At 46.8% G+C, this 18,106-nt stretch overlaps 1 protein-coding gene across 1 annotated transcript in view; it reads left to right on the forward strand.

Annotated features, from left to right (window-relative positions):
- Nucleotides 1–18,106, forward strand: part of RAB30 (RAB30, member RAS oncogene family) — a 40,906-nt gene that overhangs the window by 19,458 nt on the left and 3,342 nt on the right. The window contains exons 2-4 of the mRNA XM_081024414.1: nt 11,828–11,928; nt 14,768–14,851; nt 16,772–16,955. Coding sequence (XP_080880540.1) covers nt 11,836–11,928; nt 14,768–14,851; nt 16,772–16,955 — 361 coding nt within the window. The 5' untranslated portion in view covers nt 11,828–11,835. The remainder of the gene's footprint in view (nt 1–11,827; nt 11,929–14,767; nt 14,852–16,771; nt 16,956–18,106) is intronic.

Below are 18,106 nucleotides of genomic sequence, written 5' to 3' on the forward strand. Positions count from 1 at the left end.
CCTTTAGATGTCTTCGGAAGGTAATGTAATTGGTTGTCACTTGTGACATCTCTTTGCATGCTTATGTGGAAGCAAGTCCATTGAGATCGTTGCGTCTTCCTTCCAGGTATAGCACTGCAGGCTTGAGCATGGTTTTTTGGCTGGTGGGTGGTGACCCATAACAGGGTCCAGCGGCCCCCAACCCAAGGTGGGTCAGGCCACTAGCTCCAGGACCATTTTCATTCTTGCTTTCTTCAAATTGTTCCAAGTAGGAGGGGGGTAGCAGAAGGAGAGGGATGCAGAGGATGAGTTAAAAAGGTCTGGGAGTGGATTGGAAGAGATGGGAGAAAGACAAACATACAACTTAAAATCTTAAATGGGTCCCTTTTTGAATGTTGGGGGTAAAGATGAGGTCTTTGCCTGAAAAGGTTGAAGATGGCTATAACTGCATTCCTCAGTCTTTTACAGTGCAACCTTGGGTTTACTTTTCAGTAAGCCTTTCATCTCTCTCTCCTTTGAGAGCTAAAGACAGCCACAGAGCCAGACTACATTTAGGATCCAAGTCGGGAGATATGGCGACTACAGAGAGAGTAGCTATCTTGATGTTTTAAGTTAATGGCTAGACCGTGTAATGGGTGGTTGCAGACATCTCATCTCTGATGTCCTTGGCTATGAGAGAACACATCTAGGCAGCATCTGTATCTGCTTGGCTGCCTTCTTGCTCCTGGCAAGGCTCCTGAGTTCAGGTAGAACAGCATTTACATTTTGAGAAAGGGACTATATTGCTCTTTGAGGAGGTGAGGGGGGCATGCAGGAGCACAGCTAGATGATGAACAAACAGAGAGAAGAGCCACAGAGTCCTTGCAGGTTTGGAACCTGCAAATGCTGGGATGGGTGGCTGCGCAAGCAGGCTGGGACTTGTATACTGGGGCCGACTGAGGAGGAGGAAGAGGCAGGTGCCCAAACTCAAAGCCTGACTTGACAGTGAAGCTCACAAGGTGACTTTGGACTATCCTAGTCTACCTCCCAGGACTGTTGTGAGGATAAAATGGCGGGGGGTGGGGCAGATGGAAAGGACATAACCTCTTGGATATATTGGATATACATCATGCAAACTGGGTAACTTTCCATCATTTCTCTTATTTTTGCATAAATTATGCTTTAATTTTTAACTAGTTTCCATGATTTATTCTGCATAACTTTGAACTCTCTTTCCCCTGCCTGTTGGAAAGCGCCACCAGTTACTTTAGACATACTTTAGATGCAACTTCATGGGTTTCCTTGATTATTAAGCTGTGCCCTGTCTTTTTATATAACAATGCTTTATTGCATTTTTGTATTTTGTCCTACTGTTTCTGTAGTTTGCAGAGATGGTTTATATATAGCCAAGGCTGTGGCAATGGGTGAATCAAGACCCTCTTGGGGTACTAATGCTGTGAACCTCTCCATTGTAAGCTCAGGTTGTATATATGTGTAAATAAACCATATATCATAAAGACACCGCAGTCTCTACTGTCCCTTATTCTAATGGAAATAGGAACCCTGGGTAAAAGCGCCTGGAACCCCTGGAATTTTGCACCGCTTGGAGATTGGGATGGCATGCAGTAATATAAATCTCTAGTGTCGAAGGCCACAATAAAGATAAAGTGTCTTCAGCTGAAAGCTGTGTAGTGATGAAACCAGAATTCCACAACTTTGGGGCTACCACAGAGAATGCCCTCTCTCTGCAGATGCCAAGGTTAAGAGGGTCTAAGAGGGTCCAATAGGGAAGGAGATGCTTTTTTCAGATACTTGAGGGTCTTAGTTGTTTAAGGCTTTAAACGCTAATGTGAGCATATTAAATTGGCCCCGGGAACAAGCTGGGTTTCACTGCTGCTGTTTCAAAACTGGGGTTATGCGAATTCTAAACAGAACCCCAGCCAGGAATCTGGCTGCTCCATTTTGGACCCGTTGAAGTTTCTCGTTCTTAGGCTTCTCCCAATACAAACTCAGCCCGGCCATCCCTTCCAACAGACGACAGTCCTCTCTAAAGTTGGACATGTGGCCTCTCCTTGGCCCATGCCCAACTCTAACCACTGCACTGTGTTGGCTCTGTAAATAATCACTACCGTACGAGAGGAGATGTGGGTCAGTGGTGACCGTGTACTCCCCCCCTTTCCTGGACGTGTGTAGTTGGCCTTTAGCCTTGTGTTGGAACCAGGCCTGAGCTGATGATGCTCAGAAGCCAAGTTTGAGGCTTGCAGTTTGCATTTTTCATTTTTCTGGCGGCTCAGACTGTGGAAGTGCCTCCTGTCACAGTATTTTTTTTCATTTTACTTTAAGACAGCAATGCACTCTTGGCTTCTCTTTCTGTGTGAAAAGGGCAAGATGGTTTTAGCTTTCACCTGGCTCTCTCTTCCCCTCTGTGCCGAGGCTAAATTGTCCTTCTGGGGTTTAAAAGATGTTTCCTCCTGTGGTTTTCTGCTGCTTCAGGAAATGGCTCCTCTGAGGCCTCTGTGGGTTGTCTCAAGCCACCCAGAGGAGGGGTCTGGCAACACTTCTCTCCTTTCAAGAAGTGAGTAGCAACTTTGCAAGTGATGCTTGTGAAGATGCAGGTGAGAATCAGGTATCCTGGAGACTGATGGAATTGTAGCATCATTTTGCTGTCCAGATGTTATCTGTCATTCAGTCTTCACACCAGCAAAAGAATACTTTATTAGCTTAACTTAGGGTGTTGCAGAGCATTCACAGTGCTTCATCCTAGGGGTGTGGAGAAGATTTGGAGGGGTCCCAAATAAAGAACGGAAGCAGACAATCTTTGGACACAGATTCAGCGCTTGTCCCGGCCAAAGCACCATCTCTCCACAGGGCTTTGAACTGAAACAGAGACCTCCAAAGCGCTTGCGACGCTTGGAAATTCAGGTGCTGAAGAAACCCACACCCACTACCTGTCTGCAAAACCTGGAACATTTCTCCCCAAGCTTGCTACACAGGCATCTCCCCATTTAAAGCGGTAAAGAGACCCCTGACCATTAGGTCCAGTTGTGGTCAACTCTGGGGTTGCGACGCTCATCTCACTTTACTGGCCAAGGGAGCTTCTGGATCATGTGGCCAGCATGACTAAGCCGCTTCTGGCGAACCAGAGCAGTGCACGGAAACGCCGTTTACCTTCCCACCGGAGCGGTACCTATTTATCTACTTGCACTTTGAGGTGCTTTCAAACTGCTAGGTTGGCAGGAGCAGGGACCGAGCAACGGGAGCTCACCCCGTTGCGGGGATTCGAACCGCCGACCTTCTGATCGTCAAGTCCTAGGCTCTGTGGTTTAACCCACAGCACCACCCATGTCCCTAACTCCCCATTTACGTTCGCCCAATTGACGCACAACCCATGCATGCGTGCATCACGTCAAACCCAGAAGTGACTTTTAAAATGGTAGAAACTGCCCTAAAAGAGCCCAGAAAGGGCAAAAATAAAAAATAAAAAAAATCATGTGTGTGTTGGGGAGAACCCTGTGTTATGAGCGGAGCTCTTTGGAGTAAGTGTTGGGAGAGATGAAATAAATGAGTAAAAAAAGTTAAAGCCTGGCTAGTGTGTAGCCATGAAACCCCCCACAATTCTGCAAGAGATGTCCTCCCTCAGCAAAAAGAGCCACATGCCCATGGTGCTGCCGGCCCCCTTCCCTCTCTCTCTCACACACATCGTGAGTTAGCATTGCAGGCTCTATTACAGTGGTACCTCGGGTTAAGTACTTAATTCATTCCGGAGGTCCGTACTTAACCTGAAACTGTTCTTAACCTGAAGCACCACTTTAGCTAATGGGGCCTCCTGCTGCTGCCGCGCCGCCGGAGCACAATTTCTGTTCTCATCCTGAAGCAAAGTTCTTAACCTGAAGCACTATTTCTGGGTTAGCGGAGTCTGTAACCTGAAGCGTATGTAACCTGAGGTACCACTGTACATCTGAAAACTTTATTTTCTACATTTCCCCCTCTCCTCCCTTTTCTGCAGCCAGCCACCTCAGAGCGGAATCAGAGATACTCTGATGCTGCCTTTTCTCCACAAGCAGCATGCATGCTCTGGCTGACCGACAGCCTGGCTGCTCCCTCTGACTCCTCCTCTTTGCGTTCCTGTTCCTGGGCAGATATTCTGCACGCCGGCGTGTAGGCTGGTGAGGGACACGGAGCCCAGGTTCCTTCCTTCCCTGTACACGCCTGGGGTGCAAAGAGAGAGGGGAGGCATTCAGTTCCTTTGTCTAGACAACATCCTGGAGTAAGTCTGCCCAAGCCGGGGAAATGTTTTGAGACGTGCTTTTTCTGACACCCTTGAGCCTCGGAGCTGCGGTGGTGGTTTGGAAGAGGCAGGACTGCTCTGTTGTGTCCTGTCAGCAGCTGTTCATAGCCAAACATCTGGCCTCCTGACAGCAGCAACATTCCAGGTGAACGCTAGAAGAGATGGGGTTAGTCACTGCAGAGATCTCTGCAGCGTAAGATCCCAGGGTGTGGTCTGAAGGCAGAGGAGGTGAACACCTTGCAGATGCTAAGAAGGTCTGGGTTGGGTCAGTGCGTGGATGGGAGACTGCATGGGAGAAACATGTTCGTTGCCTTGGGTTCTTTGCTGGGAGAAACACGGGTTGCAAATGCAACAAAACGTACACAATCATAAATGGAGAGTGATGCTTACACTTTTCTGCAAGCACAGAATTTGACAGAGAGCGAGGGGGCACAAGTTCCTGGTCCTCACGACTGAAAACAAACTAATGAAAATCGAATGCTGAATCTGACCCCCAGCACTCAACAGGTGGGATTCTATTGCGCTGCATAGCCAAACAGGTGGCAATAGCAGAATAATGGATTTCTGGAACAGCACATAATTTGGCTCTTATTGCAGAATTTTATGGCCATGTGATAGGGCTTATATTTATATAGCTTGAATTCGTCTAGCCCCTGACTTGCTTCGTAGGGGAGAAGAAATCTAAACCTGGCGGGGCCTTGCTCTTTCTTGCCCTCCCACCCCCGTTTTCTGAAGCAGTGCTTCAGCTGTTTTTATAGTATTCCCAAAAGCCAGTCTTTTCATCAGTATGCTTTGTAGCAATTGTCCAGCTGGGTCAAAGGGTCTGTTGGTTTTCTATTTGCCCTGGACCTTTGGCAATCTTTTCCAAGGGAGCTGATTGTTCTGGCCAGCTGTGAGCGTTTGTAACAACCCTGACGCCACATTCCAGAGGCCAGAAATGCATCTGCAGCAGCCAGAAAGATTTCCAAGAAATATTTAGACTTTGCAGATGGGTGTTTCCATCTCTCTCTCTCCCCCCTCCCTTCTCCTTTTCAGAATGTGTTTTGGCTGCTCTTTGCCTTCTGCTTCCAATAAAACCAGCTTAGTCCTCCCACACCCCCTTAGTATTTTTGTTCTGGGTGTCCTTCCCCCCTGTGTCTGCACAGACAGGGACAAAGGATCATCCTTATCTGTGTGGCCCTGACACATGCAATAGCTGAAGAGAAGTCAGTCACGCACAGTCAAGGGGAAGGGTGGGAAAAAGCGCAAAGAGGCTCACGCGCAGCTGATGTAACATCCACATCAGATGTAAATTGTTGCCTGCATGCCATTCCTGTTCACCTTTGGCTACCAGTGCTGATAACGCCAAGGTTGCAAGTTCAATCCCTGTATGGGACAACTGCATTGCAGAGGGTTGGACTAGATGATCTGTCCCAAATCTATGATTCTATGATATAGATCAACATACAGCTTCCATCCCACCCAACAATCATCTCAGAAGATGAAGCAAGCCTTAGAACTGCCGGGGAATAGACGTAGTTCAGCAGTAGAACATCTACATTGCATGCAGAAAGACCTCAGATTCAGTCCCCAGCATCTCCAGGAACAAGCTGGAAGAGATCCCTGCCTGAAATTCTGGAGATTTGCTGACAGTTAGTGCTGTAAAGGTAAAGGGACCCCTGACCATTAGGTCCAGTCATGGCCGACTCTGGGGTTGTGGCGCTCATCTCGCTTTATTGGCCAAGGGAGCCGGTGTACAGCTTCCGGGTCATGTGGCCAGCATGACTAAGCCGCTTCTGAAGAACCAGAGCAGCGCACGGAAACGCCGTTTACCTTCCCGCCAGAGCGGTACCTATCTATCTACTTGCACTTTGATGTGCTTTTGAACTGCTAGGTTGGCAGGAGCAGGGACCGAGCAACGGGAGCTCACCCCGTCGCGGGGATTCGAACCACTGACCTTCTGATCGGCAAGTCCTAGGCTCTGTGGTTTAACCCACAGTGCCACCCACTTCCCATTTGGCTACCAGGCTAGTGCTTAAATGCAAGGCAAATTCACAGAGGACAAGGCTCTCAATGGCTACTAAACATGGATGGCTGTGCTCTGCCCACTTGGCTGGAGGTAGTAATGCTTCTGAATGCAAGTTGCTGGAAACCACAGGAGGAGAGAGGGCTTTGGTGGGGCATCTGGTTGGCCACCGTGAGAACAGGACGCTGGAGTAGCTGGGCCATTGGTCCGATCCAGCAGGCTCTTCTTACCTTCTTAAGGCTTCTGCAAGCTATAATGATCTCTAATGTGATGCTCTGCAAATCCAGCTTTTGGCTTCAAAGGGTTGGGATTTTGCTGTACCCTAAGGACTTCTCCACCCTTGCTAATTTAATCTTGTTTACTGCAGTTGATTAACTCAGGCACAGCGCTGCTGCTAGCAGTATGCTTCTACAGTGGTACCTTGGGTTACATATGCTTCAGGTTACAGACGCTTCAGGTTACAGACTCCGCTAACCCAGAAATAGTACCTCGGGTTAAGAACTTTGCTTCAGGATGAGGACAGAAATTGTGATCCGGTGGCGCAGCGGCAGCATGAGGCCCCATGAGCTAAAGTGGTGCTTCAGGTTAAGAACAGTTTCAGGTTAAGTACGGACCTCCAGAACAAATTAAGTACTTAACCCGAGGTACCACTGTAAAAGCTTTTCCTCGCACATGATTGAATCTTCTTCACTATAGTTGATGGACTCACGAATGTTACCTGTGTTTATTTTTTGAAATCCCAGACCACGCTGAATTAGATCATTTCCCAAGTGCGCAAGACCCTATTGTTTTTATTTGTTAAAGCGGACTGGAAGTGGAGACAGGAAAGAGCAGTGAGGTTTTTTTGGTTTGTGGATAGCCCTAAATTATATGAAACTGCGAAGATCCAAGCAGACCACAGAGAGCTCCCAAAGGATCTCTCCAAAGTGGGCAAACGGGCCACGAAATGTCAAATGAGATTCGTTCTGTGTTCCAAGTGATTGTTTTTAGTAAAATAAAATAAATCCCTAATTTTACATGGCATTGACCAGGAAAGAGATTTTGGCATCATGGTAGATTGCTCAATGAAAAAGTTGATCCAGTATGCAGGAACCGTGTGATGTCTTTCTATACATCTGTGGCCCTGACCTATTTGGAATATTGTGTCGTTCTGGTTCCCGCTTTTCCAATATATGCAGTGTTGGAAAAGGTGAAGAGAAGAGCAACCGAAATTCAGTTTAATTTATTGCATTTATGTTCCATGTTTTTCTCCAAAGATCTCAAAGTGGTCTGCATGGTTCTCCCCCATCCCATTTAAAGTTTTCAAGGGGTCAGAGCACATCATCCCAGAGCTATGGTTCCCAATTGGTGGTCTGCGGAGGCACATCCCCATCAATGGGGACATCCTATTTTGGGGGGCTGTGATCTCGCACGGGTCATGTGACTCGCATGGGAGCACGGCCCAGTTTTGCACTGGGGAATGTTGGAAGGTATGGTGGCACCATTCACATGATAAAAACTGGCAAAGAGGTGTCAAGATTTTCAAAAGTAGGGGGTCCATAACTTGGCTTTTGAAAAACAGGGGGTCCACAGTGCTTAGCTAATTGAGAGCCATTACCCTAGAGGAAACACTAAAGGCATTTGGTTTTTTCTAGTTTTGGGCTGACTAAGGCAGGGTTCACAGAGGGTTGGTATACAGTATATTGATATTTTACAAGATTTATTTACCTTTTTTTAACACTCTGAGTGGTTTACATATTCATAATCTTTCTTATTTATTTTATTCATCCATAAAAGCATTCCTTTACTGCTGTATCATGAATTATCAGGGTGGTGTACAACAAATAATAATAATAATAATAGTAGTAATAATAGTAATAATACTACAAATAATCATTAAAGTGACTGGCTAATTAAACAGCCACAAAGGCCTGCTGCCATTTAAATAAAAAATATTCAGGAGATGCCTGAAAGTCAAAAGTGATGTTGGCTTCTGGTTGAGGCGGTTATGACTGCAATACCAATAAAATCAAACAAGTAGACATAATAAAACAGAACATTCAAGATAATGGGCAGAGTGGATGAAGCGAACAGAGAGAGATTTCTTTTACAATATTAGAGCCCAGGGTCATTCAGTGACGCTGAACGTTGGCGGGAGTTCGGGATAGACCAAGAAGGAGGTGATCTTCACGCAGCCCATATGGAATTTGCTACCACAAGGTATGCGTGAACATCTCTGGGCTGCTTTGAACAGGGATTTAAGACATATTCGTGGAGGATAAGGAGCTCTAGATGGTGTATGTGGTTCTCACAATAACCCTGTAAGGTACCGTATTTTTTGCTCTATAAGACTCACTTTTTCCCTCCTAAAAAGTAAGGGGAAATGTGTGTGCGTCTTATGGAGCGAATGCAGGCTGCGCAGCTATAACAGAAGCCAAAACAGCAAGAGGGATTGCTGCTTTCACTGCGCAGCGATCCCTCTTGCTGTTCTGGCTTCTGAGATTCAGAATATTTTTTTTCTTGTTTTCCTTCTCCAAAAACTAGGTGCGTCTTACGGTCTGGTGCGTTTTATAGAGCGAAAAGTACGGTAGTTTAGGCTGAGAGACAGTGGATGGCCCAAGGTCACCCAGGGAGCTTCATGGTTGAGTGGGGATTCGAACCCTAATCTCCAAACATTCTAACCATGATACCTTGCTGACTGTGCAGTATACTACTTCCAGAATCAGAGGTAGCATGCCTCCAAGTACTAGATGCTGGAGAAGAACAGCGAGAGAGGGCTTTGCACCACTTCCTGCTTTTGGTCTTCCTGGAGGCATCTGGTTGGGGGCTGCTGTGGGAAGCAGACTAGATAGACCTTCAGTCTGAGCCACCAGGGCTCTTCTTACTGCTTTAAACACTGAATTCACTTCCTGTGTTTAGAAGAGGGAAACCGAAGGCCTTCTTCCAAAACCATCCCGTGGCTTCTGTGCAATTATAGACAGAAAGTTGAATGGCGCCCAGGAGCTGCCGTCTGAGGTTTTATACCTCGAGCTGCCCGAGGGTCACTGAGCACTGAGTGTGACACAGGGCTGCGTCTGTATTGCAGCACTGTTACTGAAGGATAGAAACAGCAACAGGCGAGAAGTGAGTTGGCTGTAGCCAAAGTCCAGTTGCCGTCATGTTCGTATGACGAGGTTGAGATGACAAAGTTGGCTCCAGAGGGGGGCTACCACGTGCTTTCCACATCCACCCCAGGGTTCGAAATTAGCAGGGCGCCAGGCGCATTTCACACCTAAAGATTCTTCATTTGCGAGCACCTCAAAAAGCCAGGGTGCCATTTTTTGCACCTGGCTGACAGTCAAGGATTACTGAAACGTATGTGCTTTGAAGCCTCAAAGTACCGTGGTACCTCGGGTTAAGAACTTAATTTGTTCTGGAGGTCCGTTCTTAACCTGAAACTGTTCTTAACCTGAAGCACCACTTTAGCTAATGGGGCCTCCCACTGCCGCCACGTCGCCGCTGTGTGACTTCTGTTCCCATCCTGAAGCAAAGTTCTTAACCTGAGGTACTATTTCTGGGTTAGTGGAGTCTGTAACCTGAAGCGTCTGTAACCCAAGGTACCACTGTATATGTTAAGGAGTTTAACAACAGAGAGTAGAGTGTTTTGGAAACTAAAGCATGGTACCAATATTTTTTGTGGTAAACACATTAAACATGTATTAACCATTTCTGTTAAAAATGTGATATTAACAATGTGTCACTTAGGTGAATTGCTTATCAAAATGCTTATCAAAATGCTTATCAAAATAATAAATAAAGTGTTGCTGACTCTCTCCCCCCTCCCAAAATGGCAACTAAACATTCTGTTTTGGCGCCCACAACCCAGGTCCCAGGAGCCATTTGGCTCCTAGCTTTTCTATTCCAGTTTCTAATACTGATCCATCCATGGGAACCTTTATAAATGTGTGATATGGCCCTTCGTACCACCTTCTCTCCCAGCATCTCTAGGTAAAAAGATCTCTGGTACCCTTGTACGCCGCCTCCTGGGAAATCCTGCATCCCAGCTGGTGCCAGACATCTTGCTCTGCTTTCCTTTGGACCATATCAGCGAGTCAGGGGGGGGTCTTGTCATCCGGGCTGCCCAGGACCTCCATACTCAATGCCCAGGCTTGTGCCCCGGGGAGATCATTTAGATGCTGCTAACGCAGTGGTTTGACTTCACCTCTGGAGGCGGACTCCATTGTCTGTTGAGGCAGTTGGAGGCCAACATAACCAGAGCTGTCAAAGACCTCTCTCTCCCTGAGAACCTGGGGCAGATTGAGGAGCCATTGCTGGCTAGGTGGCCCAATGGTCTGAATCAATGGTTCTCAAAGTGGGTGGGTGGGGATTACCTAGGGGGACGCTGGAGTTGTAAATGACTATCAGGCTTTGAAAAACTGGTATCAATGGATCAAGTTCACCAGTGTTGAATTAATTAAACTTAGTAGTTTTAATTGGATTTTGAATAAAATGTGCAATCGCTTGTTACTGTTTTGATTTTTTAAAAATTGTGTTATCATCTTCCTTAGCAGGTTGTTCAGACTGCTATTCTGAATAATGCTTTTTGCAGGCTAGGGGGAACTGGGGATAGGTTCATGAAACCAAAGGGTTGGTGGCCCAAAGGAGTTTGGGAACTGTTGCTCTGATTGCTGTATAAGGGAACTATATTATTGTTTATTAGATTTGCATACCATCCCTCATCCACAGATCTCAGGGCAGTTCAAAATATAAAATTACAACACAGAAACCACGAAATTCGTAGTGAAAATAAGAACAACAAACAGCAATCCCTGCTCCCACAACACATTTAAAAGGGCATTGAATGTCATTTACTCAAGGCCATGTTGAAGAGGAATGTTTTCACCTGGAGCCTAAAGGTGTATAATGAAGGCTGCAGACGAACCTCCCTGGGGAGCCACCACAGAAAAGACCCCGTTCTCGTGTTGCCACCCTCTGGACCTCATGTGGAGGAGACACACAAAGAAGGGTCTCAGAGGATGATAACACAATCTGGGTCGTTTTATATGGGGAGAGGCGGTCCTTGAGGTATTGCAGTCCTGAGCGCTTTAAGGCTTTATAGGTCAAAACCAGCACTTTGAATTGGGCCTGGAAGCTAACTGGCAGCCAGTGCAGTCAGGCCAAGATTAGTGTGGTAGTCTCAGACCATTTTGGCCCAGTGAGCAACCTGGTTGCCAAATTCAGGTGCAGTCCTATGTACAAGATGTTGCAGTAATCTAAGCTAGAGGTTACCAGATCACAGGCAACAGTAGTTCCTGGGTTCATGTGCTGCCATGACTTCTGTGTTCTGGTGAGAAATTGCCAATACCGCAGTGACCTTTGCCTTGAATACCTGGAGGATCAAAGTCCGTCAATAATGAAATAAGTCACTGGGTCTTCTAACGTCCCTCCTTTATGTATTTTGCTTCTGATTCTGTGTCGCCGGTGGATTCCAGGGAGCTTAACTGGAAACCTGGTGCTCTTTTAACCAGCAGGAGTTAAAGCCCTTTGGAGAAGACTGGCTGCAACGGAAGCCCTTTGGGGATTTCTTTTTTAATTCCTTGTTTTCCTTTCCCTTGCAGCTGTGTAAATGAGTATGGAAGATTATGACTTTCTCTTCAAGATAGTTTTAATTGGGAACGCTGGCGTGGGGAAGACCTGCTTAGTGCGGCGGTTTACTCAGGTAAGGTGGCATTTTAGGGTTGTTGATGCTTCGGGCGGACAAGAAGGACAGGACAGATGTGTACACAGCACATTCATATATGTGTTAGTAGCTAGGACCCAGGAGAATCTCGGCCATCTTCTCCTGGTATGAGGCAGAACTGTACCATCTGTACCACCTAATTCCCCCCTGGCCTCCTCACTGGCCCAAATAGGACTAATTCAGCCAGCTAGCCCTGGTGATTATCTAATGTTTATTAAATGGATTTCACCAAAATTGATTTCTGAACTTCGAATTTTATTGTTATTCATGTTTTTATACTGTATTTTATGCTGCTTTTACAATTAAGTGTTTTAAATTTGTTGTTAGCTGCCCTGAGCCCGGTTTTTGAACCAGGAAGGGCAGGGTATAAATAAAAAATTATTATCATTTATTATTATCATATAGTAAGAGAGGGCATCAGCCAACGCAGGAGTGGCTTGCCTGTGACCTTCCGGGTGTTCCCATATACTTGTATCAGGGTGGCCAGTCTGGCGATCTCCCTATGTTTCTGGACTCCCAACTCCCATCATCCCCAGCCAGATTGGCCTCTTGTCAGGGATGATGGGAGTTGGAGTCCAACAGCATTTGAAGGGCTGCAGGCTCTCCATCTTTGAACTGCAGTCTCTGCTGCTGCTTGTGCTGCTGCTGCTGGGTTTTGGGGCAGGATGAACCTCAAGGGTGAATACAGGCCGGGGAAATCCTGTTGGACCATGCACATCGTTTGAGGATTGCAGCATCAAACAGGAACTTGGAGGTTTTTAAACAGAGGATGGATGGTGATCCGCTGGGGATTCTTTAGCTGTGGTTCCTGCATCGCTGGGGGGTTGCAGGGGCTTGCAGAGCCAGGCAGAGGCCCGGGCCAGGTAGATAATGTGCCCCCCCCTTTTTTTACCCTGGGGATAGCTGAAGTCTTATAAATAAGTAAGTACAGTGGTATCTTGGGATGTGAACAGGATCCGTTCCAGAGCCCCGTTCGCATCCAGAAGCAAACGTAACTGGTGACGGCACATTTGCGCACATGCGCGTCTCTTTTCGCCGCTTCTGCGCATGCATGTGACGTCATTTTGAGTGTCTGCGCATGGCGAGCGGCGAAACCCGGAAGTAACGCGCTCCGTTACTTCCGGGTTGCCGCGGAGCGCAACTCGAACGTGCTCAACATGAAGCATATTCAACCCAAGGTATGACTGTATATAAATAATTTTCACAAAAGTTATGCTGACAAATAATTTTATTTCAAGGCTTTAACCATATCTGCGTATAAAGACAAAATGGAAAATATAGCTATTGCGATTGTGAATATGCTGACTAAGGCCCCCTTTGGAATCGGAGGCCCGGGCCAAGTGGCCCATATGGCCCCCCCCTCTGTCTGGGCCTGGGGGGTGGGACTAGATGACCAAGTTGCAGGGGAGTGTTCTGTTGTGCTGCAGACTTCCTATAGGATGCAGACCCAGATGGGCTCTTGTTATATTTCTATGAGCAGGTGATGCCACTTTGGTGGAAGGAAAGTAATAACAGAAAACTGGCTTTCCCCTTCCCTTTCTGTGCAAGAAGACATTGAAAGGGTCAGCGGCGACGTTGCATTTGCCTGGTAGAAAGGAAGTTCTTGCCGAGTGGTTGCGTAACGCACGGAATGTTTCTTGGCAGTTCTGCATCTTAAACAGTCAGCACTTCTTCCCCGTGGAGACCTTTCAAAGAATGTGCCTGGAAATATTCTCTTTTCTATGGGCAGCCTGCCATGGGGGATGGAGCGAAGTTGACCCCCCACCCCTGGGGAAGTGGGGGTGGGGAATCAAAACACCAGCTTATCCACTCCACAGCCCGTCCCTGTAAGTGTTCCGAGGGATGGAGGTGTCCAACAAAACAAGAGGAACAAGTTGTGGTGCAGAGCTAACAAAAGAGGCAGCTGGTGCTTTGCTTGCTTGCTTGCTCTGTTCCAACAGCGCCGGACTTAAAATTCTGCTGGGAGCACTGCAGACTGACCGAACTCGCTGTGATTTGGTGGTTTCTGGGAGACATCTCCAGGTGATTTGTGTTCCTTTGCAAGGAACATAAATCTTGCTTGCTGCGCACACGGGGGGGGGGGGGGGGACAAAACCACCCAAACATCTCTTCTGTATAAAAAGTTGCGGGGAGGTGAGAGAGAATCTGCACATATTTCACTTTTGAGAAATACTGGGCTTTTCAGCTACCTCTCATAGCTTCCAAACATTATTATTTTTTTGCTCCATTGGGCTGGTCCTCCATGTCAGATGGGATTTGCACAACTTGGTCCCCCATCTTCTGAAAAACCGGCCGCAGAACAGTAGCTTGGGGGGGGGGTTGTGAAGTGGTTTCTCTGAGCTGGACGAGGGAAAACAGTGTACGAGAAATCCAAATGAAATCCAAAGTGTGCAGCTCAGGAGAGTATTGGCCATGCATTTTACGAAGGGAGGACAGTGTCCCCAAGGGACTCTGGAGACCATCTGTGCATGGAACTGCAGATGTCAATTCCTTGGCCACGTTCCCCAGCCACTGAATGATGCCTCCTTGCCTGCAAAAAACCTAGAATTGGACCTGTTGGTGGTGCCTCATTGATTGCCATTATGCTGCAGGGCTGTTGCCTTGAGCAAAATTCTACTGTTGCAGGAAATCTGAAAATTTCCCTCTAGCCTTCCGTAAAGAAGAGATTCAGAAGAGGCATGTAATGACACAGAGCCTCAAGTCAGAACATTGATCGGTGTTCACAAGATTCTTCCACTAGGACAACGGCAGTGTGAAATGTCCAACATTCCTTATGCTGAAAATGTTTTATGAACAATGTTTGTTTTCCCTTCTCAAGGGTCTTTTTCCACCAGGGCAAGGTGCCACAATCGGCGTTGACTTTATGATTAAGACAGTGGAGATCAATGGTGAAAAAGTAAAGGTAAGGGTTTGCTTGGTTTTTTTCCTCCACTTTGAGTTGATTTGACATAAGGAAAAACAGTTTTCTCTGTTAAAATATATGACCACTCAGGGAAATACCTGGGATCTTGGGATAGGAAGTCTCATATTGGCGCCATGTTGTGTGATGTATGAAAACTCTGCATCCTATGAATTTCCCCTTCATATGGAACTTCCCTGTGGCAGCAGTGGGGATTCCCATAGAAGGATCTCATTTCCCCTGTCTTTCACTCTGCCTCATCCTCTGCCCCCCACCTCCTATGAACCAAAGATCAGGTCTCCCAATCAATTGGGAGAAAGCAACTAAGAAAGAGATTGTAGAGGACAGTGGCTGGGAGGCTGGGGGTTAAGCATCTCACTCTCCCACCTGTGGCTTCTCTCTACTGAAAATCCCTCCTGGCACTTGCTTTGCATGTTGGAGGTGAATGTTGGCAATCCAGAGTCTAACAAATGGCCTTTACTACTGGGCTTAGCTGGCAACCTATGAGTATATTGGCGGCTTTGGAAGGGGTATTGTGAATGGTTGCTATAGCATGGCAAGTGCAGATTGCCTAAGGGCCCCTCCAGGCACTCTTTTTATTGTGCATTCACTATTATTTGTGCCTATTATGCTATTAGGTTGGTTATACATGCTCTCACTTTCAGCAATATTTGCACCTGCAAAGGTTTTCATAAGGACACCCTGCTTTGCTTCAGATTGGTGCATGTCCTTTAACTTCCTGCTGAAATATCTTATATTCTAGGGTTGCCATATTTAAAACACTGTAACTACGGACAGAAAAGTTGTTGAGCTTTTTGGGAGGGGAGGGGAGGGGGCCAAAGTCGTTGAGCTTTTTGGGCAAAATTGCTTTATGGGCTCCCATACGTCTAAGACATTTCCCCGATTTCTGTACCGACGTATGGCAAGTTTTCTGGGGGAGCATTGTAGAGCAACTAATAGAGTAGAGTGATATGTGGACTGTGCAGTATAAATCCAGCACTAATGCAATATTGTTGGATTCAATGACATGTTGCAGAATACACCCGGGGGGGGGGGGGACCTACCAGTCTGGAGGGGCCCTAAGTTGTTGTAGGGCAAGGGTAGGGAACCTTTTCTGGTGGGCAGCCCGTTCCTTATCCCAGTCCCGGAAGGGCTGCCCACCTGCCCAGTTACATTCCCCCATCACTTTGCATGCATATGCAGTATCCACATGAGGCTGGTTCCAAGGAGAATCACCGGGGATGTCAGGCATACATACATAATTTTATTTGTATGTCGCTTTTCCATAGATGAAACCATGCTCAAGGTGGCTTTAAAAGAATTACAGAATTACAGACATAACAAAAGTAGTAATAAACAATAAAGTATCAAAAATACACAACCAAAATTAAACCATTTCCCCATAAAATTCAGAAGATCTAAAATAAAGATACAAAAATTAGTATCATTAACAGCGACAGCCCCCTCTCAACAACCCCCCCAAAATACCCCAGCCCAAGAGTCATCTCAGCTTCATGCCTCCTGTTGTGAATCTCAAAATGCAGAAAGGGTTGTGTCTGTGTCATAAAGTAGACAGGGCACGAGAGAAGTTTATATCATCACGAATCATGGAAGGAGCTAAGAGAGAGCGATCCATCCCTTCCGTTTCTCCTAATAAAATTAAGGGTGAAGCTGTGGGCCTTTTGACATGTAATACAACCTTGTTTTAAACAGATCCAGCAAGGCACTTTTCGACATTCTTAAAACGGGGTTGGGTTTATCGGGTGGCATACGGAAGAAATATTGCCTACGTTGAGACATTCTCGGGAAGGAAATTGGGGTCAATGAGACATTCTAATTGAGGATTTTGTACTAATGCAGTCGCTTTCTCCTTCCCACCCACCCACCCCAATCATTTTTCCTCCCTTGTTATGGGAAAAAAAGCTGCAGATCTGGGACACGGCAGGACAAGAGAGATTTCGGTCCATTACTCAAAGTTACTATCGCAGTGCTAATGCATTAATACTGACCTATGACATCACCTGCGAAGAGTCCTTCCGATGCCTCCCAGAGTGGCTGCGGGAGATAGAGCAGTACGCCAGCAATAAGGTCATCACCGTCCTAGTGGGTAAGAGGCATTGATGCAAAGGGAGCCTTAATAGCAAATCCATGGGTGGCAGAGTTGGGAAGGGGGAGTTGGAGCACAGAGCCATTGGAAGCATTGGCGGAAGGGAGATATGTGTGGCCTGCCTTCTTTGGACACAGCTATGCGCTGCGCTAGGCTTAATGCCAGCGATTTTTAGCAAGGATATGGAGGCCCAAGGTCTCAAAACGGCTCCCGGAGCAGTTTTATAGAGCTGTTGATTGCCGTTGGCAGATTTTATTGGAGTAGTAAAGAGGCTGCATGCAGACAGGGCTGTTCACTTCCAAGGAGCGCAGGGAAGGAAGGAGAAAGAGAGTCCAGAATTCCATGCTTCACCTCTCTTACAAGTTTTGTATGTCATGATGGCAAGCCCACAAATTGCAGTGTTTTCTTAACTTAACCAAGCAGCCTGCTCCCCATGCCCATTTCCAGTGTTCAGAGGTGACTGACGTTGCTTATGCAGGCAAAACACCACTATCTGTGCACAGGAAGGAAGCATCTGCAGGCTCAGGGAAACCCCAAGATTTGCCCGTACCCAAAAAAACCACACTACCCTTTAGGGAAACAGTGCAAAAGGGGAAGGGAGAAACAGCTTCCCCAAAAACATAGCTGAATGAGAAATGCATTAGCTTAGTGGCCATGGAATGCTTTTCTTTGTGAGGACCGAGGGAGCAAATGGCGAGGGAGGATCAAATGGAGTCTCCAGAACTGGAGTATCCTGCAAGGCAATATTTTGTTGCAGCCCCCACTAGTAGCTCAGAAACCCATGGTTGCATCTACATGCTCTTTTTGCACTGAAATTTTATTCTGAATACCCAGAAAAGTAATGTGGTTCTCCCCCCCACACACATACCCCCCCACTGCTCCTAGGAGGGCTTACTGGCTAGACAATTCCCCATGCTGGGTCGCATCTTCTCCTCTGGCTCCTTTTCAAATGGAAACTCTTCCAGTCATTTAAGTGTGTTGGGACAGGGGTACAAAATGGGCACCAGGGATTGTACAGATATACTGACCACTTTGTTATTAAAAACAAACTACAACAAAACTCAAGGCTTTCCTTCCTGTTTGAAATAATTGGACTTGATGATAGAAGGCAGATGCTTTAATTGAGATTCCTGCATTGCAGAGGGTGGTAC

The sequence above is a fragment of the Podarcis pityusensis genome, assembly GCF_964106645.2.
Source record: "Podarcis pityusensis genome assembly, contig: HAP1_SCAFFOLD_70, whole genome shotgun sequence".
NCBI lineage: Eukaryota > Metazoa > Chordata > Lepidosauria > Squamata > Lacertidae > Podarcis > Podarcis pityusensis.